Genomic DNA, 26,836 nt, shown 5'->3' on the forward strand with positions numbered 1-26,836 from the left:
AATTTAAGGAGACTGTATAAGCTGAGAAATTTGGGAAATCAGGAAGATCTGACTGGAAAGAAGGATGTAAAGGGGAACGAGTGTGTACAGGAACAATGGTAGTCATTATTGTTGCCTCAGTAGATGTGTCATAAACTGTCTTTTGAAACTATGAACGTTATTCAGTTCTCTAAAACAATGAGGGAGGTTATTCCAGAGTCGTGTTCTTGCCACTGAAGGGGACTTAGAGAAAGTCGAGCGATGAAGTGGGGCAGAAAGGATTCTGCACTGATGTGAACTGGTGTTTTTATCATGTTGTTCAGACAAGAGATTTAAGGTCGAGAAGAGATATGAGGGGCAGAGTACGATGTTAAGACAACAGAGGCGACAGAGTGTATAGAAATCTCTGCGCCTGTCCACACACAGCAAGGATAGCCGTGAAAATGATGGTGAGATACGAACAAAGAGTCGACCTTCACAGAGATATTGAACACAGGAGTCGTCATCTTTTTAGAGAGAGTAAGCCCTTCCAGGATAACATCACTGTAATTAATAATTGGAAGCATTAATACTTGCAGAAGTTTGTTTTTTAGGTCAAGCAGGAAGAGCTCTTTATATCTTTTTAGGGCGTGGAGATATGCTGATGCCATCTGGCACATTGCAGTTACGTGCTCCGTCCAATCTAGATTTTCATGTATTGTTACTCCTGGACTCTTTTCTGAGGGAGAGGAGTTGGTATTTGTGCCATGGTGAAAGGAATTCCCAATATTTCGGGCTAATGGGCATGTAGTGACCAATCAGTACCGCTTCGCTTTGGATGGTTTAAGCTTTAACCCAACATTCTGTGCCTATCTTGGCAGTGCTCAAAGGTCGGTATTGGGATTTTCAATAGCTGTCTTGGCAACTGACCAAAATAATCACAGGTAAGTGAAACTTTAATTACATGGGAAGCTCATTCATCAACAGTAAACTTAATAATTGTAAAGTGTAAATGAATATATCCATCTAATGTGAAATTTCTGTACAGTAATTAACATTGAAGAAAAGCTTCAGTTTAAAACCCAGAGTAAGTCATGGAATGTATCGTCAAATGTATTCACTATTTAGATGGTATTATTAAAAGTCAAAGTAACTGCATTGAACAAGTAGTATAAAACCATACACTTAAAACTGAGAAATTAGGAAGCTGGTACAAACCACATTTTTTATTATGCTCTAACACTGGATTAGCATCTTCTGCATCGCTAAATTGTATTTCAACGTTGTGCAATAACAGATTGCAGGACATTAAATTATCAGACAAATGGAAAAGTTAGCCAGAGGTTTTTAACAACTGAAAGCATATTCTATTTAAAGTGGCACGCAAATCGTAGGCTAGTATAACGACATAGATTGAGAAAAAAATGGCCCGTAGATTGCGAGCGTGAGCGGCACTTACAGGCTGAAACTTTGTTGTAGAAGAAAAAACGACATGGTGGTAATGAGTCTCAAGAATCGGATTCCATTAACTAATGAAAAACTTACTGGGAACACGAAGGACGTTGTGTGTCTTGGACATGGTCACACTATGTCTCAGTTTAGTAGTATCTTCGTGAGCAGAAGATAATTCATGCAGTATGGGTACAGATACCGATATCAGTATGATGTATCGAATCTTGCCCTTGCCTATCTGGGCTGAAGATAAATTCATATATGGCTGGGAATGATTGTGGTAGTATCTGTGTGTTGCCAAACAGCGAGGTTTCAGCACAGTCAGGGAACACACAGGGGCGACTCATGGAGTGAACAAATACAAGTCACAATGCAGAAATGCTGATGCAGATATGGGCACGAAGTTTGTATTTTGTGACTGGTATTGTGCGAAATGGAACAATATAGTTTTCTTTGTGGAGAGCGAAAAGAATTTAAAACAGCAGTGGCTAATTCAAGTGCAAATGTTAATAATGTGCGTTTATGTCTGCTCTGGGTGAACATTAGACTTATGTAAAGGCCTTTCCATAGTCTAAAGGTATAATAAATGTTGTGTTAATGATAATTTTCTTGAATGGTATCAAAATGCCTAATTAGCTATTATTGCTGGGATTAAACCATAATTTCAATTTATACTGTTTACTTTCTGTCATATACCCAGTCTCAAGTGGCTCCAGTGTATACCAAATGCGAGACACAACATAGTTGAAATGTTGAGGATAATGCAACTGTTCACGAAATTTATCATGGCCATAGACCCACTGCATCTTAAATATTGTTGGGCATAAACCGATCAGTTTCAAGATACTTTTCCATTGTAAAATGTTCAGTGCCAGAGAGAACAAGTCACACAGGCTCACGTTTTAGGAAGTTGTTAAGTGATAGCTGTTTCTCGAGAGTAATTTGTCTGGTAATGCTGTCCATGAATAGTGCAATGTGACAGCAAATAACAGTCCAAAATATTAATGAACCAATGAACAGTTTATGAAATTGTCAAAAAAATGGACAGTTTAAACGCCCAAGAAAAAGTATGAAACTTGATGCCAATCACTGTGCTGAGTCCCTCGCAACAGGCTACCGAAAGCAGCTGCGCCTCAGACTTGCAGCGCACGCCACGCCCTCCCACACTGGACGAGGACCCCTTGCCGTGGTCTGTGGTACCGGCCTTCTGCTCTATCCTGACGAGTGCAGCCTGCAGGTCGTGCAGCGGCTGCGCCACCTCCTGCAGCAGCGACCGCTGCTCCTCGTGGTCGACCACCTGCGCCACGACCCGCTGTTCCAGGGCCGCCAGGTTGCGCTGCAGCTGCGCCAGAGGCTCCGCCATCGACTCCACTATCTCCAGGCCGGCGCCGGCGGACTCCACCTGCTGTGCGTGCTTCACCTGCATCTGTCACCAGACACACACAGACAGCTGACTTAGTCTAGGTGTCATATCAGAACAATGACAATCTTTCACTCTGCGGTGGGTAGTGCGCAATTTAGAAGCTTCCAGGTAGACGGAAACTGTGTGATGGGGCGGGACAGGTGCACATAACCTGATCCTGCCATGGACAATGCTCGAACAAACTGACCTATCCAGACACAACTGAAGTCCCAGTCTAACACACAATTTTAATCTGCCAGGAAGTTTCAAAGCGGTATACACTTAGCTCCAAAATTACCGATTCATGCAGGAAACAATACCCAAATTGCAACAAAGGCCGTTCTCCATAATATCGTTTCTTCCATGCGTGTGAGTCCAGAAAAGTACAGTGTTATTCATAAGTCTCTCCAGGCTTCCAGAACACAATTACACGAAAACTACAAGATTTCACAAAACAGACATATATCAGTGGAGAGAGTATCTCTTCTAATTTTTAATTTGCATTACAGGTGCCTAGTACATGGCACCATTTGTGACATGGCAAACGTCAGTTAGTATGTGTAATTGACTGCTGTCACTGACAGGATTACACGAGAAGGTACGGCACCCCTCTTTGAAGATCTGTTCAAAAATGGTTCAAATGTGTATGAAATCTTACGGGACGTAACTTCTAAGGTCATCAGTCCCTAAGCTTACACACTACTTAACCTAAATTATCCTAAGGACCAACACACACACTATGCCCGAGGGAGGGCTCGAACCTCCGCCGGGATCAGCTGCACAGTCCATGACTGCAGCGCCCTAGACCGCTCGGCTAATCCCGCGCGGCAGAACTGTTCATTGGGATGCCTATCTCCAATTGCGAACTATCTCGATGTGACAGTGCGAGGTGGATGATCTCTGTACATGTTCTGATACGCCTCCCCCTAGTGAAACTACACCATGGCGCGAACTACTAATCAAAACTTGCTGACATGATCTATTCAGTGATATGCAACTTTTCCCTACATGTGTTGTAGTTTTTTTCACAATCGCCTTCTGTGAGCCCAGAAGTACTTCAGAGTAATCCTGCATGTATGAAAGCTTCGGTAAGTTTGGGAATTAGAAGAGACAAACTGGTCTAAGTGAAGCTATGAGGATGCACTTTGAGTCATCCTTAGGCTGCACAGTCACTAAAGGTATTCGGTCTGAAAGGCAAGAGTCTGTGTTCGAGACCCTGTTTGTCAAACATTTTTCTGCTACCACAAAATGTTAAAACACTTTGTCTCTTTCAGAAGAACAAAAATTTCTCTTCATTGTGTCACCTAAATATTATCAGCACTTGTGTGCCATCGGCAGTCTATATTTACTTTGTAGGTGACCATCTTAAAAACATTTTCGAGAAATAACTCTGTGATGAAAAATTACTCCTTTCACTCTTCACTGTTACTATTGTAATGAATTAATTTTTCCTTAATTACTAATTTTCTTGATGCAAGACATTTTAGAACGTTTAGGATGAGTAGTCTAAGAGCTGTAAGAATACGTCTGTTAAGGAAAATAGTCGAAATTAATGAAAACCTATGAGCTGAGCAAAGTTTTTTTCCCGCAAGTATTTGTGACTTTTGGCAATAATTTTGCAATGCACTGTTGAACCCCTCTGGGCAAGATAATGAGACATACAGTTATTTAAAGCCGTTATTAATGTGCTGTCGTGATAAGTGTTTGGTCGCATGCGAGAGGACTATTTAACTTTAGCTCGTGTGGAGGGAATGTGGTCCAAGATTGAACCATTCATGAAAGCAAGATTCAACTAGAATCTTGCGGCATCACTTAATCATCATGATTCCACGAAAGCTGTAGACAAAGGAGCCAGACAAACGGAGATGCCATTTTGCGCAGTTCATGCCGCAATTGCAGGAGGACAGTGATAACTACGTTTGTCATTAGGATGATGGTATAGTACACTTCTATAACGATGTCCATGAGTCTTTGCATACTGAGCTACTACGACAGTGAATCGGTCGTGCATGAGATGGCAGTCTCCAGCTGCTGGCGGGGACACCACGGTCTCCGGACTTGACACTGTTAGATTTTTACCTGCGAGTTTACATCAAAGACACTGACTTCACACTCCAAATTCCCTACGACTTGCGTACTTACGAGGATGTATCAGGGTAGCTGCGACTGGCATCGACGTCGGCACTTCAGGGCGAGTGACTAACGGTTCACACATTCAAGATTCGTGAAAATGGAACAAAAAAACTTTTTCAGTTGCTGTTTTCATATATATGTAATAATACATTACCTAACAGCAATACTGACAACACTTACTGTCTAAAGCATTTTGAATGACATTGTATTTGAATATAAGTGGGAAGAACGTTTCTATGACTCCATGAATAACAAAGGTGCAAAAAAAAGTGGCATTTAAAAAAAAATGTTACCCATTTCTTCTGGAGTGACGTTTTGGTATGTGATTGGCAGTAAGACCTCTCCAGGACTATGAATGTTACAGCATGATGTAATCGAGGCATTTACATGTTTGATGATGCATGTTTGCTGCTTGCTTGTTATTTTTGACTGTGCATTTCAGCATATTAATTTTAAGGTTGAAAGACATCCACTTCACTCACCATTCAGTGCTCGTGTTTCATATTTCCAATCTCAGTATTCTGGTATTCGGTAAAATAATAATTCAGGCAATATTAATAATTTCTATGGGTTGCCTGATTTATTTGATGATTTTTACAGTTTGTCTCACACTGATCTGTCAGGGGACCTTGGCGCTAGAAATTTTCTTTATTTATGGGCGAGGGCAGCAGTCTTCCTAGCAGCCATGATGACTTCCCGTTTCCCATCCCTTTTCCGATCGCCAGGGTAACACATGGTGTCGTTTGAACATTCAGTAGTGGCCAAAGTTTCTCCTGTTCTCAGTTCCCCAACCTGCCTTACCAACCTTGTAACCGCTACTTCTGCTCAATTTTAACGTCGCGAGGTCGCCTCCCTGTGAAATTGCGGCCCTATGATTGGCTAGTTCAGGTGCGCGCCCGTTTTTCGCGGGTAGCCGCCAACCGCTTTCCGCGGGTGGATAGTGGACAAAGGGGCAGTAGGGCAGTTCTAGTGTGACCGTGCTGGAGACCGGAGGTGCTGCTTCCAGGAGATGAAGTTCGGTAAGCATGAGCGCCTACGTGCCCTGTAGATTCGCGCCCTGTGGCCCAGAGGGAACCTTATAGGTCATTGTGAACAGTTTGGCGTCTCCCGGGTTTTATTCCTTTAGTACGGGAGGCTACCTAACGATTCACACACAGTAGCATCCTTCTTAGTCTTTGGCTGATTCCTGGTGGTGGTCGTTGCTTGCCTGCAACCCCTTCCTTTAGAAAATTGGAGCCCATTTGATAAAACGGCGATCGTTACTAAAATTCCCTTTATCCTGCTATCGTGGCTTGTTATAAACGTACGTTGGGGCAGACTGTTGAACTCGAATCTTTCTTCCCCACCCCCATTTGGATGTATTATTGTTCAATTTTCAACTGTTTAATAAATGAGTCCTTTAATCTTACATTCTCCCTTTCATTACGTGAAATCACCCCTAGTGTCACAGAATAATGCAGCGCTATAACGGTTGCTATAAGGTCGTGTCAGGTCTCACAGCATTAAGAATAGGATAAAGATTCAGTATCGCGGGCCTGGCACGACCATTGCACGCATGGCACTGATAACAGTATTAATCATAAGTTTCCTTTAATTTACGTCTATGGTCACAATCTTTTCTGTTTAACAGATTACCGGTTTCGGTCTTTAATGACCATCATCAGATCTGCCGGTCACGTTCCTCCAACTACTTCCCGCCTGTACGGAATTCTAGAGTTAGCGCTAACAGAGGGCGCTGGTTATGTGCAGAACTATATTTCCTTTCATTTGTGGCTCCTTTAGCGATTTGTTTTATGTTGTTTATATTACCCGGTGCAATCTCAACATTGTTTAATATTTATGTCACTGCCTAGAATATTAGCACTAGAGCATATGTCGACCACTGTTTTTTAACTCTTCGTCTTTTTAACAATATTACTTTTGTCGTGTTCTTCTTTTTATTGCTTTTTACTACTGTAACACTTTTTATACGTTATAAGCTTATTACAGAGTTTAACTATTGTATCCCCCTTTTATTTTCGCTGACATTAGCGACATCTGGTCAACTTACTACACAAACATCTTGTGGCTACTGTACGGCAGCTTGTTTTAAACAGTAGTTTTACTGACAACATGACTCGTGCGTGTGATGTTATATATATGTATTTGACGATGCTGGTGCTGATTCCGCATTTAACAGTTGACTATGCCACTATGGCTGCAGTGCATTAGGACTTTGTTTTTTATGAGACAGGTATGCCTGTTCACATTTAATGTGCACAAATGTAAATTTTGTCAGTACTACTTTTCAATATGCTCTATGTATTGTTTTTAAGCTGTATACAGTTTGCGAGTGTATTTATATTTTTCCCATTTTTGCTGGAGATCTGATGATGGTAATTAAAGACCGAAACCGGTAATCTGTTAAACAGAAAAGATTGTGACCATAGACGTAAATTAAAGGAAACTTATTACATATATAGGTCACTGTGTTTTTTCGCCACGATGTCGCAGCTTGTGAAACTAATAATCATGTCCAATTATTCCCCATTGATAAACTGGGAAGTGTTCACGGCTCAGTGTGAGTACGTGAGGACTAAATCCACTTGATATGGTGGAAGTAGTGCCCTCTGTTTTACCTTGCTGGTTTAGACAAAATATCAGAAATCACAGCCCCTACAGCAAGGAATAGTAACCTGAAAATAACGAGCCACCGCTTTTAAGGTACATAATACTGGGTGGCAATATAGACAGGCTACATGTGTAATAATGGCAAGTAATGATGTTTCCCTTTTTCCATAGACCTTGGTAATGGGCTGATTTCATCGCGAAACATGCCTTGTTAAACGAATCACACGTTTGGACAAGTGGCACGCCATGCGCCTCCCCCTCACCTCCTCTTGTATCTGGGTGAGGCTGCGCTGCAGCTCGTCCACCGGCGTGACGACGGCCTTGAGCGACTCGAGGCTCCTCTTCCTGACGGCCTCTGGCTCTCCGACGCTCTCCAGCAGGACGACGCTCTGCTCGAGGGCGGCGACGCTCTTCTGGACCTCCTGGACGGGCCGAGCGATGGCGGCGGCGACGCCGGAGAGGGCGGCCGGGCGCGCCTCCAGCGGCAGCGCCTCCAGCTGCTCCAGCGCCTCCAGCTGCTCCAGGCTGCGCTGCAGCTCGGCGGCGGGCCGCGCCAGCGCGCTCACCAGCCGCAGCTGCGCCTGCTCGTCGTGCGCCGTCGTCTCCAGCACCACCTGCTGCTCCACGGCGGCGACGCCCTTCTCCAGCTCAGACACCTGACGCGCCAGCGCGGCGAGCACCGCTCGCGACTCGCCACTCACTTCCTCGGCCCGTTCCTCCACCTGCGCCAGAGCCTGGCGGATCTGCTGGAGGGGTTCGCTCAGCGCCTGCACCGCTGTAACGGACGCCTTCTCTAACTGTTGCTCGCGGGACTCGACGGCCACTGCCGACGGCGCCAGTGGAGACGTCGTTTGGGCTTCTTCCCAGGCTCCCGTAATCTTCGACTCAGCTGTGGCGAGAACGGCACTCGCTCCTTCTCGATCTACTTCAGACACCGCTGCCTGCTGGGACGACGGAAGCGCTTCAGTGGTGGCACTTCGGGCCTCAACCTGGTGCTCTATTCGCTCCAAACTTCGCTGTAACTCTTGCGCCGGCCCGGCAAGAGTTTGGAGAATGGCAGCTACTTTCGCTTCGATATCTGTCTCCAGCATCTTCTGCTCCTCGATTATAGCTACACCTTTCTGCAGTTCCTCCACTGGTGTCGCCAACGCTTCCAGTACTGACGTGCCAGCAGGAGCCGAACCAAGCTTCTCCTCCTCTGCTTCTTGCAGGACTTGCTCATGTATCTGTGCGAGGTTCTCTTTCACCTGATTTAAGGTTTCCTTGGCAGCTGCTTCCGTCATTTCTTCGCCCGTTCTCTCTATAAGAGCGATGTCCTTCTTTATTTCGTCTACACGCGAACGCACGGCCTTGAGCGTCTCTGGCACCGGTACCTCTTTGACCGTAACCTTCTTGGCTACTTCCTCAGACAGGACCACTAATTTCTGCTGAAGCTCTCTCAACGGTCCTGCCATTTCTGCCAGAATACGTTTCTCCGGTGCTGTGCCCTCTTCAGAGGACTGACGCTGTAGTGTCGCTATTCCGTGCTGTACTTTTTCCAGAGATGCCGCCACTTCTTCCAGCGGCTGCTCCTGCTCTACGGCCAAAGCCAGTGTTTCCAGCGGCTGCGCTACACCTTGTAGTATGTCGACTGTCGCCCGATGTGGGAGCTCCTTTACACTGGACTCTACGAGCCGCTGTTCTGCCTGCTCGGCACTGGATTTGAGCTTCAGCAGTGGCTCAGCCAGTACTGCAAGTGCAGTGGCTTTAGCCTCCTCTCGGACGTCGGCTGCTCGAGCGAGGTCTTCAGCAGCATGGCAAATGCTTTCCAGGACTAGAATGCTGGCTTTATGGACGCTCGGCTCGATCTTGACGGCTCGCAGCATCTTTCGCTCTTCTACCGCTGCGAGCGCCTTCTGAAGACGGTGCAGAGGTGCCGTTAGAGGCGCGAGGACGGAGGACTTGTCCATTCCGGGTCCGACCCCCGATTCGAGCACAGCCTGCTGGTAAACTTTGGCTACGCCCTGCCGCAGTTCACTGACAGCACTCGCGAGAGCGGTTAGTGCTGCACTCCGCTCAGCTTCTGCACTGTTTGGATCGGAGATGAGCCGCTGCACAGTTTGGACGGCGCTCTCGAAGGCCTCAAGTGGCTGCGATAAGCTCTCCAGCGACTGGACGGCGGCCTCTTCGGACACTGTCTCCTTAGGCGAAGTTATCTTGGCCTCGGCTGACTGAAGTTCGGTCAGAATTTCTTCGAGTGGTGCGCAGAGCGTGCCCAGCGCAGCCAGGCCCGACTTGCGCCTCAGTTTCGTTTTGGGTTCCGCCGACGCGCACTTTTCGAGTGCCTCCGCGCCGTGGTGCACACGCCGCACTTGTTTGGCTACGTCGGAGATGACCTTCACGCGCTCCTTGACCTGCGTGGTCCTCGCCGCCGCTTCCCGGTGCTCTTCCACGGCGGCAAGAGACTGCTCGAAGCTGCGAATGGGCTCTGAAAGTATCTGCAGTGCAGAAATGCACGCCTTGCCGTACACTGGTTCCGCCTCCTGAGTCGCCAGTTGCTCCGCTGCCTCGAAAGTCCGCCGCAACTCCTGCACTGGAGCTGACAACTTCTCAAGCACTGAGATGGCAGCGGACTTTTCCTCTAATGCGGCCTTATCAATAGATTTCAACTCTGCTTCTAGAGCCCTTATCGGTTCGATAAATCCTTCCAATACGGACAGATCTGCCACTTCAGACTGTATTCCCCTAGCCTCTGCTTCTTTTACAATCTGCTCCTCAATGGTCGCTACAGATTTGTGCATTTCCTCCAGAGGTTTTTTTAGTGCTTCTAGGACTGTTACAGTCCCGGTCTGCACTTCAGGCTTCACTTTTGTCACTTTCACCTTCTGCAGAGTATCTATTTCAGTCTTCAGCGATTCTACAGATTGTGCTAGTTCCAGAATGACGGCAGAGCTCGACTTTTTCAGCTGGGTAGTCTCTTGTGTTCGAGCTTGGACAGTCACCAAGCTCTTCTGAAGTTTTTGCAGTGGCTGAAACAGACTCTCTAGGATGGACGGTCCTGTCAGATCCTGCGCTACGCCAGATTCTAATATGGCTTGCTGCTGAACAGCAGAAAGGCTTCGTTGTAATTCCCTGATTGGACTCGCCAAGTTTTTAATGTCTGGTAAGTCCATTTTCTCAGTAACGTCTTCTGTTCCATAATGAAGCCGCTGATCAATGTTTTCTATCGCTTTCGTCATTTCTTTCAGTGGTTCCGCAAGCTTCTTCAAAGCTGAAATTGTTATAATTTCTGTAACAGTGTCTTTGCCAGAGCCTTCCAGACTACAGCGTTCCACTTCAGACAACTGCGTACGCAACTCCGTTAGTGGCTCCTGAAGGGTACTCAGGACCTCCAGCTTGCTCTTGTCTCGAGCATCTAGGAGAGCAGCGTGTTTCTCTATAGACTCTATTCCGGCGTGCAGCGCCTCTGCTGCGCTTACCACCTCGTCCAGCAATCTTATACCAGGTGACTCAGGTCTCTTTCTTTCTATTTCCTCCAGTTGCCTCTTCAGATTTTCGAAGGGCTGGACGAGGCTTTCGAGACATTCCATATTTGTAGACTGGGGTTCGAGGATAGCTTGTCGTTTAATAGCTCTGATTCCTTTCTGCATTTCCTTAATGGGCTCTATTATAGCGGTGAGTTTCTTTTCGGGTGTGGGGTCGACAGACTGAGCAGCAGCAGTCAATTGCCTCTCCATCTTCTCGAGACCCTTCTGCAGTTGAACCAGCGGTTGTACGAGAGTAGCAATGGCAGGGATGTCTTCTGCAGAGAAGCTAGTCGCTTGGGCTATCTGAACCAGACCCTTCTTTAATTGCTTCATCGGCTGAGCCAGGCCTGTTAATTTGGACGCCGGTTCTGTTTCAGGCGTGAATGATCCTACAACTGCAGCGTCTACGTCAGTTAGTTTTTTAGTCACCTCCTGTAACGACAGTGTCAGTTTCTTGACGACACCGGAGGCCGGTATGAGCTCGGGAGACGTTTCGAACACGACCTGTTGCACCTGAGTGAGGCCCCTCTGCAGCTCCTGGAACGGCTGGATCAGTTCCTGGTTGGGCTGGCCCACCTCGGCCTTCTGCAGCCCGTCGATGCCCCTCATGAGGTCGGCGACGGGGTCGGCCAGCGCCCGCAGCGCCGCGGCGATCTGGCCCTCGCGGATGGGCTCCTCCTCCGACTCGGCCGCCAGCTGCCGCTCGACCGCCAGCAGGCCCCTCCGGAAGTCGGCCAGCGGCTTGGCCAGCGCCCTGACGGCGACGGCGCCCCACGCGGCCGCCTGCTCGGCGGCGCCCTCCGCTCCGCCCCCGCTGCCGTCCCCGCCCTCCGGCGGCCGCGCCCGCAGCTCGTTCTGCGCCCGGATGACCTCCTTCTGCAGCTTGACGAGCGGCGGCGCCAGGTTGCCCAGCACGGCGAGGCCCTCGGTCTCCGAGACGGTCTTGCCGCGCAGCACGGCCAGCTTGGACACGGAGACGGCGCGGCGCGTCAGCTGGTCCACGGAGCGCTCCAGCGCCTCCAGCAGCGCCGCGGCGACGCCGGCGCCGCCCCCGGCCACCGCCGCCTCCACGCTGAAGCGCTCGCCGATCTCGACGACGGCGCGCTGCAGCTCGGCCACCGGCCCCGACAGCGTCTTGAGCACGGCGTAGCGCTTGACGTCGGGCTCGAAGCCGTCCTCCTCGGCCTCGGTGGCGGCCTGCCGCTGCACCTGCGCGATGCCGCTCTGCAGCTCGCGCAGCGGCGACAGCACCGCCTCCAGGATGGACGCGCCCAGCACGCCGGAGGACGGGCCCTCGCCGCCCACCTGCTCTTCCAGCGCCGCGATGCCCCGCTGCAGGTCCTGGAACGGTCTCTCCAGCGTCGACAGGATGGACCGGCCGGCGTTCTCGAACAGCCGAGTGTCACCACTAGCCTCCAGCACGGCCTGCATCAGAAAAGTTCCATGTGTCATTTCTTCATACCACAGACAACGTCTGTAAATTACGGTGCCTCACATTTTCCAGTGTTACCGACCAGTTCCTGTTATACAAAAACCCTCGCGCTCTGAGGGTTCTGTACAAGCGACATTATGTATGCAGACAATGATATTAATAATAATAATCAGTTTCCTCTAATTTACGTCTATGGTCACAAACTGTTTGATAACGGATTACCGGTTTCGGTCTATAATGACCATCATCAGATCTGTTTCATAAAAACATTGTAAGAGGTCCGAGCAGATGTAATTTCGATGTACTGCTCATGCGCTGCCTGCAATAGAAAAGGTATAAGAGAATCTCTGACCAGAGAGCAGTGTTGACTGCAGTAGGAACTGTGTAGCTGTAGCAGTAAGTTGTTGCTAGTCTGGAGTCTGCTCTGGTCTGGTATGGTGTATCGTGTTGGCTGGCCCGGTCGCGGTGGAGCGATGCCGGAGCCTGAGTATTATTGTATAAGGTAAAAAGCAGCCTCGCGCATATGTAGTAATGTTATCTCAAGTCGCATGTAAGTGTTTTAAAACTCTCGTAATAATAATCTTTCTCATAAAATGTAACTTTTAACAACCATTCATTTCAATTTAAAGAATTTACTAATTTCTCCCATCCATGATCATCCCGATTATTGCAATAGAAAAATCAGTTGCTTCCTTTCATAAATGACAGATAGGTCGGCCAGCATTGCACAGAGCTGTGCCGGAAAAATTTATTGTAAGAGCAGATATATCCGGCGACTTCACTGAGGTAAGAATTTTTCCTTTTTTTATTCAGAATGATCTTTCAGGGCCATGACGCAGCACTGCTGTCGTCCAAAATTTACCAGGTTAAATTCACAGTGAATTATTGAAAAGTCATAAGTGAGCGACAATTTAATTGAGAGGTTAGTTACATTGTTTTATTACCAGGTTACTGAATTTTGTTTTTTATTGGGACGTTACTCTGAATGTGAACGACATAATTATAATTTTTTACTGTTGAGAGGTTTAGGAATTTTTCTGTTGTGAGGTTACGCTAAATGTGAATGAATTTTGAGCTTAGATTAAATCAGAAAGAATTTTGTGTGGAGGTTAATGTGAAAAGAATTTTGTAGGGAGGTAACAAAACGTGAATGAATTTTTTGGTGAGGTTACACTAAATTAGAATCATACTAATATTTATTTTAAATTATTGTAGGGAGGTTACAACATGTGATGGTATTTATATGTATTTGACGATGCTGGTGCTGATTCCGAATTTAACATTTGACGATGCCACTATGGCTGCAGTACATTAGGACTTTCTTTTTATGAAACAGATCTGATGATGGCCATTATAGATCGAAACCAGTAATCTGTTATCAAGCAGTTTGTGACCATAGACGTAAATTAAAGGAATTTAATCACATATACGGGTCGCTGTTTTTTAGCGACGATGTCGCAGCTTGTGAAATAATAATAATTATAATAATAATAATAATAATGAAACACTAACCCTTAACAGAAAACAATAACTTGAAGACATCAGACAAGAAGAAAGATCATCAGGAAAATTCAAGGCAGAAGGCATATACCCAAAACGGTTATAGGCTACAATCAATTAAAACAACAGATAAGTTTTCAAACGCCGAAATTGATGTTAGGAAAAGGCGAATGAAATTCGTCGGCCATCTTAGCCGACAGCCAGAAAATCGATTGGCGAAGAGAATAATAGATTATGTTACCTCCACTTGAGAATTTCACACCTTGCGTAGATGAAATTCGCAAAGACCTAAATAATGCAAACATAAGACCAGCCGACATTCTATAGACATCTTCAGACACAAAGCAGACAAATCAGAAGTTATACCAGAGCAACCAAAAGAAAAAAAATACAGAAAAAAGTGATCGGATGAGCGTAAACAAGCGTTTTCGGAAAGAATGAAAGCCTATTGGAAGAACAAGAAGAACTCAAACAAAAACTGATCGAGTTATTTGCTTAACGACTTCCATTTCTGTTGTGAAGTACCGTGTGATGCAATGCCCACGTATTGAATTGTGTGTTGATTAGAATGAACACAATCATTGTTAAACGGCCTCGGACAGACGGGGAATTATTGCTACATATAGTTCTACAGTATTAAGCAGATATTTGTCAACCAAGAAGAAGTGGCAGTGTTATTACAAGAGCCAGTGGGAAGTCATTGTTTGCTGTGAAGGAGGCAGACATTATGTTGCAGCATTACCCACTGTACTGGCCAAATATTACGGTGGGAATTACAACTTGGAAGCCACTGTGTAAAAGCTGCTAAACCATCCATCAGTAGCAAAATCTTGTCAGCGGCTGCAATACGTTGCTGAACATCACTAAGATATTCTATTTTGCATAGTGACGGACGTATTGTAAAAGTCATGATTTGCAGTCACCTTGTACAAGTTAATACAAGTTAAGTGTTTAAAAGCAACAAGCTCTATCACAGTGTTGTTATTTCAATAGATATTTAGTGGGGCCGTATCACATACTGTGATATTTAATCAGCAATATTTTCAGATCATAAGCTGGATATCCCCCCTATGAACCATGGACCTTGCCGTTGGTGGGGAGGCTTGTGTGCCTCAGTGATACAGATAGCCGTACCGTAGGTGCAACCACACTGAACAACTTCCATAAACGTGACTCTGTGTGCCACGTCCACTCTTAGTCACTGAACGTTTTACAATGAAAAAGTATCTTGGAATTGATTAGTTTACGCCTAACAATATTTTAGAAGTAGTGGCTTCATGGCCATGATTTATTTCGTGAACAGTTGCTTTATCTTCGACATTTTAACTATGTTATATCTCTCATTTTATATGCAGTGGACGGAAAGTAAACGTTATAAACTGAAATGATGGTTCAACCCAGCAATAATAGCAATAATAAAGTAAATGATATAAACTGAAATGATGGTTCAACCCGGCAATAATAGCTAATTAGGCATGAACCATGGACCTTGCCGTTAGTGGGGAGGCTTGCGTGCCTTAGCGATACAGATGGCCGTACCGTAGGTGCAACCACAACGGAGGGGAGTCTGTTGAGAGGCCAGACAAACGTGTGGTTCCTGAAGAGGGGCAGCAGCCTTTTCAGTAGTTGCAGAGGCAACAGTCTGGATGATTGACTGATCTGGCCTTGTAACACTAACCAAAACGGCCTTGCTGTGCTGGTACTGTGAATGGCTGAAAGCAAGAGGAAACTACAGCCGTAATTTTTCCCGAGGGCATGCAGCTTTACTGTATGATTAAATGATGATGGTGTCCTCTTGGGTAAAATATTCCGGAGGTAAAATAGTCCCCCATTCGGATCTCCAGGTGGGGACTACTCAAGAGGACATCGTTATCAGGAGAAAGAAAACTGGCGTTCTACGGATCGGAGCGTGGAATGTCAGATCCCTTAATCGGGCAGGTAAGTTAGAAAATTTAAAAAGGGAAATGGATAGGTTAAAGTTAGATATAGTGGGAATTAGTGATGTTCCGTGGCAGGGGGAACAAGACTTTTGGTCAGGTGAATAAAGGGTTGTAAATACAAAATCAAATAGGGGTAATGCAGGAGTAGGTTTAATAATGAATAAAAAAATAGGAGTGCGGGTAAGCTACTACAAACAGCATAGTGAACGCATTACTGTGGCCAAGACAGACACGAAGCCCACGCCTGCTACAGTAGTACAAGTTTGTATGCCAACTAACCCTGCAGATGCTGAAGAAATAGATGAAATGTATGATGAGATAAACGAAATTATTCAGGTAGTGAAGGGAGACGAAAATTTAGTAGTAATGGGTCACTCGAATTCAACAGTGGGAAAAGGAAGAGAAGGAAACGTAGTAGGTGAATATGGATTAGGCCTAAGAAACGAAAGAGGAAGCCATCTGGTAGAATTTCGAACAGAGCATAACTTAATCATAGCTACTAACACTTGGTTCGAGAATCATGAAAGAAGGTTGTATACATGGAAGAACCCTGGATATACTAGAAGGTTTCAGATAGATTATATAATGATAAGACAGAGATTCGGGAACCAGGTTTTAAAGCGTAAGAGATTTCCAGGGGGAGATGTGGACTCTGACCACAATCTATTGGTTATGAACTGTAGATTAAAAGTGAAGAAACTGCAAAAAGGTGGGAATTTAAGGAGATGGGACCTGGATAAACTGAAAGAACCAGAGGTTGTAGAGAGTTTCAGGGAGAGTGTAAGGGAACAATTGACAGGAATGGGGGAAAGAAATACAGTAGAAGAAGAATGGGTAGCTTTGAGGGATGAAATAGTGAAGGCAGCAGAGGATCAAGTAGGTAAAAAGACGAGGGCTAGTAGAAATCCTTGGGTAACAAAAGAGATACTGAATTTAATTGATGAAAGCAGAAAATCCAAAAATGTAGTAAATGAAGCAGGCAAAAAGGAACGCAAACGTCTCAAAAATGAGATCGACAGGAAGTGCAAAATGGCTAAGCAGGGATGGATAGAGGACAAATGTAAGGATGTAGAGGCTTATCTCACGAGGGGTAAGATACATACTGCCTACAGGAAAATTGAAGAGACATTTCGAGAAAAGTGAACCACTTGTATGAATATCAAGAGCTCAGATGGAAACCCAGTTCTAAAGAAAGAAGGGAAAGCAGAAAGGTGGAAGCAGTATATAGGCCCAGCCGAAGTGGCCGAGCGGTTCTAGGCCCTTCAGTCTGGAACCGCGCGACCACTGCGGTCGCAGGTTCGAATCCTGCCTCGGGCATGGATGTGTGTGATGTCCTTAGGTTAGTTAGGTTTAAGTAGTTCTAAGTTCTAGGGGACTGATGACCTTAGCTGTTAAGTCCCATAGTGTTCAGAGCCATTTATGGAGTATATAGAGGGTCTATACAGGGTCCATGTTCTGGAGGACAATATTATGGAAATGGAAGAAGATGTAGATGAAGATGAAATTGGAGATACGATACTGCGTGAAGAGTTTGACAGAGCACTGAAAGACCTGAGTCGAAAGAAGGCCCCAGGAATAGACAACATTCCATTAGAACTACTGACGGCCTTGGGAGAGCCATTCCCGACAAAACTCTACCCTCTGGTGAGCAAGATGTATGAAACAGGCGAAATTCCCTCAGACTTCAAGAAGAAAATAATAATTCCAATCCCAAAGAAAGCAGGTGTTGACAGATGTGAAAAATACCGAACTATCAGCTTAATAAGTCACAGCTGCAAAATACTAACACGAATTCATTACAGACGAATGGAAAAACTGGTAGAAGCCGTCCTCGGGGAAGATCAGTTGGATTCCGTAGAAATGTTAGAACACGTGAGGCAATACTGACCCTACGACTTATCTTAGAAGAAAGATTAAGGAAAGGCAAACCTACGTTTCTAGCATTTGTAGACTTAGAGAACGCTTTTGACAATGTTGACTGGAATACTCTCTTTCAAATTCTGAAGGTGGCAGGGTTAAAATACAGGGAACGAAAGGCAATTTACAAATTGTATAGAAAGCAGATGGCAGTTATAAGAGTTGAGGGACATGAAAGTGTAGCAGTGGTTGGTAAGGGAGTGAGACAGGCTTGTAGCCTCTCGCCGATACTATTCATTCTGTACATTGATCAAGCAGTAAAGGAAACAAAAGAAAAGTTCGGAGTAGGCATTAAAGTCCATGTAGAAGAAATAAAAACTTTAAGATTCGCCGATGACATTGTAATTCTGTCAGAGACAGCAAAGGACTTGGAAGAGCAGTTGAACGGAATAGACAGTGTCTTGAAATGAGGGTATAAGATGAACATCAACAAAAGCAAAACGAGGATAATGGAATGTAGTCGAATTAAGTCAGGTGATGCTGAGGGAAATAGGTTAGGAAATGAGACACTTAAAGAAGTGAAGGAATTTTACTATTTGGGGAGCAAAATAACTGATGATGGCCGAAGTAGAGAGGATATAAAATGTAGACTGGCAATGGCAAGGAAAGCGTTTCTGAAGAAGAGAAATTTGTTAACATCGAGTATTGCTTTAAGTGTCAGGAAGTCGCTTCTGAATGTATTTGTATGGAGTATAGCCACATATGGAAGTGAAACATGGACGATAAATAGTTTAGACAAGAAGAGAATAGAAGCTTTCTAAATGTGGTGCTACAGAAGAATGCTGAAGATTAGATGGGTAAATCACATAACTAATGAGGAATTGGGGAGAAGAGGAGTTTGTGGCACAGCTTGACTAGAAGAAGGGATACGCTGGTAGGACACGTTCTGAGGCATCAATGGATCACCAATTTAGTACTGGAGAGCAGCGTGGAGGGTAAAAATCGTAGAGGGAGGCCAAGAGATGAATACAATAAGCAGATTCAGAAGGATGTAGGTTGCAGTAGGTACTGGGAGATGAAGAAGATTGCACAGGATAGAGTAGCATGGAGAGCTGCATCAGACCAGTCTCAGGACTGAAGACCACAACAACAACAACAACATGCTGGATATATGTAGACATATATAAAGCGATTAAAATTATTATTGCCATATTAAGCAAAGCATCAGATTGTGTACAAAGTACCAGCTATATTATTACATTGACAAGTATAATAAGAGCAGTTGCAGATGAAGACAACAAAAGGTACTCTGCACATTTTCATTACTACAAAAAAGATTATTACTGTGGTATTCAGAACATACGATTTTGCTGAATCATGGGGTGTGACAAACTAAATTTATGTTTCAACAAATGTTTGTTTACGTTGCATTGAAGTCCTATCAGTTCAAACATTCTTCACGTTGAAAATTATCAGGGAACATTACTGTAAAAACTCATTTTCAGTCATTTTTTTGTGTTGCATTGAAGTCCTATCAGTTCAAAAATTCTTCACGTTGAAAATTGTCAGGGAACATCAATGTAAAAACTCATTTTCAGTCAGTGGTCAATTACGTATAACGATAATGTTAAAGTAGAATGTTTATTAACTGCAAAAGTTATTTATAACACCTAAACAGTAACTAAGCATCTTCAATGATGTTTTCACTCAACATTTCAGTGTTATTTTACACAAAAGTGTCTCAAGTTTAAAACAGATTTATTCTACATAAAAGTTTAAAGTAGATTTATTTTATACTGATGAAAGTGTATTTTGCCACAGTAACGAAAGTAATACCTGTGTAGGATCCACATTGTCAATATGCACAGTATGTCGTTATTTCAAAGTGGTTATGACTTCCATTGTGTGCTCTCCTTCCCCTTGTTTGCTTGTAAAATTACTATATCGGTTCCAATTATTCAAAATTAAAGAGTGTGTGGTAAGAGTTTAGCTCTCCAGTGCTTAGAACGGTTAGTGACATCAACACTGATGTCTTAATCCACGCAAGTGTCCACCCATTATAATTACGACTGCGATCGCCAAACACGGTCATTTATAGCCGAAAACTTATCCATATAAGGATAGAATTGGGTGGGCCATCGCAGGGTCTCTGTACTGGAAAAGAGCGACTCGAAAGTTATAGGCGAAAACAGTTCTCAAACCTCTGACTGTGGGACACTTTTACTGATACCGTTCTTGCTAAGACTGTAGGGTAGGCAACCTTCAGAGGTGGCAGCATGGGCCAAAACAAGGAAAATATATCCAGTAAACAAGAGCTCTAAAATAAGTGATAATTAACTGAACCCCATTGATGACCATGCAACTTCTCTAGAATAAATGATAATTAATTGAAGCCCTCAGCTGCCAACAGGTGTTGTTGATATACCTCGATGGGGAGAGCTGAAAATGTGTGTCCCGACGGGGACTTGAACCCGGGATCGCCTGCTTACGTGGCAGATGCTCTGTCCATCTGAGCCACCGAAGACACGGATGAATAGTGCGACTGCGGGGACTTATCCCTTGCACGCTTCCCGTGTCTGTTAGGTACATTAATTATTTAGATTGTGGACAGTTGGGAGAATGGGTCTCACGGGAAGTGTGCAAGGGATAAGTCCCTGCAGTCGCGCTATTCATCTGTGTCGTCGGTGGCTTAGATGGATAGAGCTTCTGCCATGCAAGCAATAGATCCCAGGTTCTGGTCGCTGGCGGGGCACACATTTCCAGCTGTCCCCACGGAGGTATATCAACAACACCTGTTGGCAGCTGAGGGCTTCAATTAATTATCATTTATTCTAGAGAAGTTGCATGGTCATCAATGGTACCTGTACTCTCGAGAACAGTTACTATCTTCATATCTAAAATAAGTACCAGCGAAGTTCTGAGCACTTTTTCATCTTCCTCTATTGAACAAGTGCTCATAGCTCTTAGGATATGCATTTTAGAGATCCGTTTTACTGGAAATTTTTCCTTGTTTTCGTCCATACTACCACGTGTGAATGTTGCCCACCCTACAATGTCAGCAACAACAGTACCAGAACATGCATTCCAGTGTCAGAGGTATAAAAACTGGTTCGGTTTATAGCTTTCGACTCGTTCGTTTCAGTAGAAGGACCCGACCTCAAGCTGATACATTTATCCACAGTCTGCCCAAGATTCAACATAAAATCAGTACATGGAGCAGGAACACCTGTTACATAGGAATATGCGGTGACGGTCTTCCTGCAGTGTCACTCTGTTTACTCGTGTAGAGCCCATGTTTTTTGTTCCCGTACCTGCTGCTGCAGGAAGGTGAGGCCGCGCTGCAGTTCCAGCACAGGGCGGGCGATGCCGTGCAGCACAACCGACGGCTCCGCCTCCTGCTGCTGTTGCTGCTGCAGCTGCAGCTGCTCCGACACCTGCGAGAGGCGGCGATCCGACACGGCGGCGCCAGGCGCCGGCTCTGCCGACTGCAGACACCACAAACTCGCTCTTAGCCATTCCATTCGTCTGCTCTACTGGCAATAACTGCCAGGGAACAAACTGAGGCACAGCGAAACAACAACAATACTGGACGAGTTATTTATGTAGCGTTTCTACAGTGCCAAGAGGAAGCGCATTCTCATTATCGGCTACCTGTTTCATTGACTTATAAAATCTTCTTACTAGTGTTTGTCTGGGCACGTATGACATGGCTATATCGGCTGTCTCTCCTAAGAGGCGTCATGCGCAGTCTCTCTGGCGTTTCGACACATATCTGCACTCGATTTTGCAAGCTATAACTGACGTTGTCAATCTGTATATTGAGCAAGCAGTAAAGGAAACAAAAGAAAAATTCGGAGTAGGTATTAAAATTCATGGAGAAGAAGTAAAAACTTTGAGGTTTGCCGATGACATTGTAATTCTGTCAGAGACAGCAAAGGACTTGGAAGAGCGCCCGCATCTCGTGGTCGTGCGGTAGCGTTCTCGCTTCCCACGCCCGGGTTCCCGGGTTCGATTCCCGGCGGGGTCAGGGATTTTCTCTGCCTCGTGATGGCTGGGTGTTGTGTGCTGTCCTTAGGTTAGTTAGGTTTAAGTAGTTCTAAGTTCTAGGGGACTTATGACCACAGCAGTTGAGTCCCATAGTGCTCAGAGCCATTTGAACCATTTTTTGAACTTGGAAGAGCAGTTGAACGGAATGGACAGTGTCTTGAAAGGAGGATATAAGATGAACATCAACAAAAGCAAAACGAGGATAATGGAATGTAGTCAAATTAAATCGGGTGATGCTGAGGGAATTAGATTAGGAAATGAGACACTTAAAGTAGTAAAGGAGTTTTGCTATTTAGGGAGTAAAATAACTGATGATCGTCGAAGTAGAGAGGATGTAAAATGTAGACTGGCAATGGCAAGGAAATCGTTTCTGGCGAAGAGAAATTTGTTAACGTCGGGTATAGATTTAAGTGTCAGGAAGTCGTTTCTGAAAGTATTTGTATGGAGTGTAGCCATGAATGGAAGTGAAACAAGGACGATAACTAGTTTGGACAAGAAGAGAATAGAAGCTTTCGAAATGTGGTGCTACCAAAGAAAGCTGAAGATAAGGTGAGTAGATCACGTAACTAATGAGGAGGTATTGAATAGGATTGGGGCGAAGAGAAGTTTGTGGCACAACTTGACTAGAAGGAGGAATCGGTTGGTAGGACATGTTTTGAGGCATCAAGGGATCACAAATTTAGCATTGGAGGGCAGTGTGGAGGGTAAAAATCGTAGAGGGAGACCAAGAGATGAATACACTAAGCAGATTCAGAAGGATGTAGGCTGCAGTAGGTACTGGGAGATGAAGAAGATTGCACAGGATAGAGTAGCATGGAGAGCTGCATCAAACCAGTCTCAGGACTGAAGACCACAACAACAACAACAACAACAACTGACGTTGGCCGAAACAAATCCTGCTCATCACTTCTTTCGTGCACCACCCATTGTCGAAGGAAAGCATCGGTTTGATTCTCATCATGAGGAAAGTTATTTTTAAAGTGGAATGTTGTGACCAATCTGAAATTAGCCTAGTGCGATGTTTGTTCAGACTATCGTTATTAAAAGGGAGAGAAAAGTGATCAGTACTCCAGCACCAGCTGAGGAGAGCTGCTGCATGGTCGCAGCAGCTAGCATGGACAGGTCACGGCTGGAATACTTATCATATTTCGTGTTTTACTGTCCCTTTTAATACAGATAGTCCAAAATCATATCGACTACACTAATTTCGGATCGCTCGAACATAAGATTCCACTTTTAAAACAAATTTGTTTGCAACAGGAAATGAAGTGAAATGTCGTGAGGCAAGGGCCTTCCGCCAGGTAAACCTGAATGACTGCCGCAAGTCTTTTGAGGTGACGTCACTTCGGTGACTTGCCTGTCGATGAGGACGATGACACAACCCAGTCAGGAATCGAACCTGAGTCCCCCAGTATGACAAGCTGGCGTACTGTCCACTCAGCTACGGTGGTGGACAACAGGTAATAAATGAACACTCTCCGTCGGCCTGGGCGTCGTATGAAAGATGTTATGAGCAGCACCTGTTTGGGTTGACTCCAGGTACACATTGCAAATATCTGCTGCAACACCAGAGAAAATGCGCCTGCTGACTCTTAGGAAGGACATGTAGTATAGGATTATCGTTACTCAACATGGCAAACTATAATCCAAACTATAATCCTGTCCACACCGGAAACTATCTTGGTCTTGTCACTTGGTGCAGCCACATTGTATTTCAAAGACACGTGCAAGAAGGGTTGTGATTGGGGAAAATGGATTTCTGGACAGATTCCTATTAACATCATTAGATTTATTGATGAAGAGGACGAGTAAAGTATAATTTTGGCAATGGAGAAGGTGACTGAACATGCTTCCCAAATGTTAAAGTTCGGTAAATCAGTGATGCACAAACCATGGCTGGAGGGAATGGGAGTCAAGTACTTTCTTCAAAGAAGAAGAAGACGCAGAGGAAGAAGAAGAAGAACGAACGCTCTCACGGTAAGTATCTCATTGGTGATATGCATATAGGTGCTATTAGGAAGAAATTTCTTTTATGGCTATAAGAGATATAAGAGCACACAAATTTTGAATGAACTTCACCTCTTCTTCTACAAAAAATAACTGCATGGATAACAATTAAAGCCACGTGGGATAGCCGCGCGGTCTGAGGCGCCTTCCCACGATTTTCGCGACTACCCCCACCCATCGGAGGTTTGACACCTCCCTCGGGCATCGGTGTCTGTGCTGTCCTTAGTGTAAGTTAGTTTAAGTAGTGTGTAAGCCTAGGGACTGATGACATCAGCAGTTTGGTCCCATAGGAACTTACCACAAATTTTCCAACAATTTTAAGTATCGGAAGAAAACATTCTGTCTAGCGGATTCAGTCTGACAAATTATGTAAGCGAGTAAATGGCAACGACTATTCTTAGCAGCAAATAATACGATACATGTTAAACTTTGCATAAAAATAAACCTTGCAAATTGAAACTGCCAGTAATTTATTTTCACAAGTCTGAAAATGGACAAATACTGCATTGTCAAAAAGCGGTTTTAAGTTACATTGTATGAGAAGAATTTAAAAATGGAAGTGCCGATGAACACTTAAATTCTGCACTAGACGTTTAGCACATCACAGCTCCTCACTTGTAAGAATTCTCTTTGTAACGTTACTTTACAAAGTAGTAAAAGAAAAGGCGGGTTTGACTGAGCAACATGTGGCTCACAGGCTGCCGCAAACAAACTGGATCCAGTAGGTGAGCGAGAGCTGGAAGGTGGTCCCAGTAACAACTCAGAGAAACGTAAAATGCTGCCGCTATTTTGGAAACATACTCTCTATGTGTGTGCCGTTTGACGTCACGTTGCTGGGGTTCATGGCCCTTGATGTCCTTATAAAGGGGTTGAATCGTCTCGGGGTATCAGCAGCATCAAAAGTTGTCAAGGCCGTTATCCTGCTGCTCATAAAACTCTGAACAGTCGTTCGCGACAGTGAAATGTTTGTAAATCAAAGCCCCAAGCAAAGGGGTGGTCTGACTGACATCCTCCATGACACCCCCTTAGGCCTTCAAGTGTCGTTTCTGAGCAGTGATGCGTCTGAAATGTTTTTGTCGGCTGCCTAAAAGAAACCGCGTGATTTCAACTTTGGGAGTCACAGTTCTGACCTCCATTGCAGGGACGTCAAAAGAAAGGGTGAAACGTTCGTAAGAGGGGGTGTGACAACCTTCCAATCGGGTGACACGTCCATGGTGGCGTTGGCGCTGACATGACAGAATTGTGATGAAATTTAGTGTCAATGTGACATGGTTAACCTACCTTACACGTCACATGAGCGTCTGAGCTCTGGCCTTCTCTTTCACATGCGTCGCTAATTGAGGCATTGTCGTGTCAGAGGGTAATATTGCAAGATGCCATGCTTTTGCACCATTACAGACGAAGGTTGTAGGTACCTTTGAGCCAAGTTCAAAGTTTGGCGTAGCAGTGGGAGACAATTATAAGATTTCGAAAAGTGATACTTTAATCGTGTTGCGCAACGTATTTTACATTGCAGATCAGGTTTTTGGTAGTTATTGTAAACCGATATATGCATAGGTCAGGAGTAAGAAGTCAAAGAAGTATTGATTATGGCTGCTCTTATTCTGGTAGGCATCGAATACTCTAAATCGAATTAAATTCCGTCATCTGAGGAATTATGGAATACTTACTGTGTAATTAAGCAGCATGTGGTAAGTGTCTTGATAATTCCTCAAGAGTACTTTTACTTTTAAAACGCAACAATGAGAAGTGGTAGCTGGAGGTTTTGCTTCGCCCTCTTCACGGCAGAAAGTGAGTGTTCTAGCTGGAGAAACCTTCAAAAGATAAGCTCTCGAAATTTTTTACAGACGTTGAGTATGCTTCTGATACTTCACAACAAAATGGCCTGAAGAGATAAAGGCCCAGCAGATGCCAGCTCACAAGGTGAAGTTGAGAGCGTAATTTGCATGGATAGAATTAAGGGAGAACTGAGCAGTACTCAAATTTTCTGTCCCGATACGTATTCGATTAAAAACTTCGAGGTTCGCCGATGACATTGTAATTCTGTCAGAGACAGCAAAGGACCTGGAATAGCGGCTGAACGAAATGGTCAGTGTCTTGAAAGACGAATATAAGATGAACATTAACAAAAGCAAAACAAGGATAATGGAATGTAGTCGAATTAAGTCGGGTGATGCTGCGGGAATTAGATTACGAAATGAGACTCTTAAAGTAGTAAAGGAGTTTTGCTATTTGGGGAGCAAAATAACTGATGATGGTCGAAGTAGAGAGGATATAAAATGTATACTGGCAATGGCAAGGAAAGCGTTTCTGAAGAAGAGAAATTTGTTAACATCGAGTATAGATTTAAGTGTCAGGAAGTCGTTTCTGAAAGTATTTGTATGGAGTGTAGCCATGTACGGAAGTGAAACGTGCACGATAAATACTTTAGACAAGAAGAGAATAGAAGCTTTCTAAATGTGGTGCTACAGAAGAATGCTGAAGATTAGATGGGTAGATCACATAAATAACGAGGAGGTAGTGAATAGAATTGGAGAGAAGAGAAATTCGTGGCACAACTTGACTAGAAGAAAGGATAGGTTGGTAGGACATTTTCTGAGGCATCAAGTGATCACCAGTTTAGTGCTGGAGGTCAGCGTGGAGGTTAAAAATCGTAGAGGGAGACCAAGAGATGAATATACTAAACAGATTCAGAAGGATGTAGGTTGGAGTAGGTACTGGGGAATGAGGAGGCTTGCACAGGATAGAGTAGCATGGAGAGTTGCATCAAACCAGTCTCTGGACTGAAGAGCACAACAACAATAACAAACGTATTCGATGTTACTGCAGTAAGGCGATGAAACGGGGCTAGAATCTCTGAAGATTGTCTTAGTAGAGCAAGTCAAACTGAACTACTTGTATCGCCCGATTCGGTACCTACTAGCCTTGATGATACTCGGCCAATGACAGACTCCCTAGAGGAGCAACTGACTCGAAACGTCGAGATGAATGG

General features: G+C 44.7%; 1 protein-coding gene across 1 annotated transcript in view; it reads right to left on the reverse strand.

Annotated features, from left to right (window-relative positions):
• Window positions 1-26,836, reverse strand: part of LOC126481726 (muscle M-line assembly protein unc-89-like) — a 1,115,867-nt gene that overhangs the window by 824,345 nt on the left and 264,686 nt on the right. The window contains exons 18-22 of the mRNA XM_050105679.1: window positions 21,102-21,275; window positions 12,106-12,486; window positions 8,122-12,054; window positions 7,819-7,977; window positions 2,528-2,836 (exon numbers count right to left, since the gene is read on the reverse strand). Coding sequence (XP_049961636.1) covers window positions 2,528-2,836; window positions 7,819-7,977; window positions 8,122-12,054; window positions 12,106-12,486; window positions 21,102-21,275 — 4,956 coding nt within the window. The remainder of the gene's footprint in view (window positions 1-2,527; window positions 2,837-7,818; window positions 7,978-8,121; window positions 12,055-12,105; window positions 12,487-21,101; window positions 21,276-26,836) is intronic.

Source organism: Schistocerca serialis, chromosome 5 (assembly GCF_023864345.2).
Source record: "Schistocerca serialis cubense isolate TAMUIC-IGC-003099 chromosome 5, iqSchSeri2.2, whole genome shotgun sequence".
NCBI lineage: Eukaryota > Metazoa > Arthropoda > Insecta > Orthoptera > Acrididae > Schistocerca > Schistocerca serialis.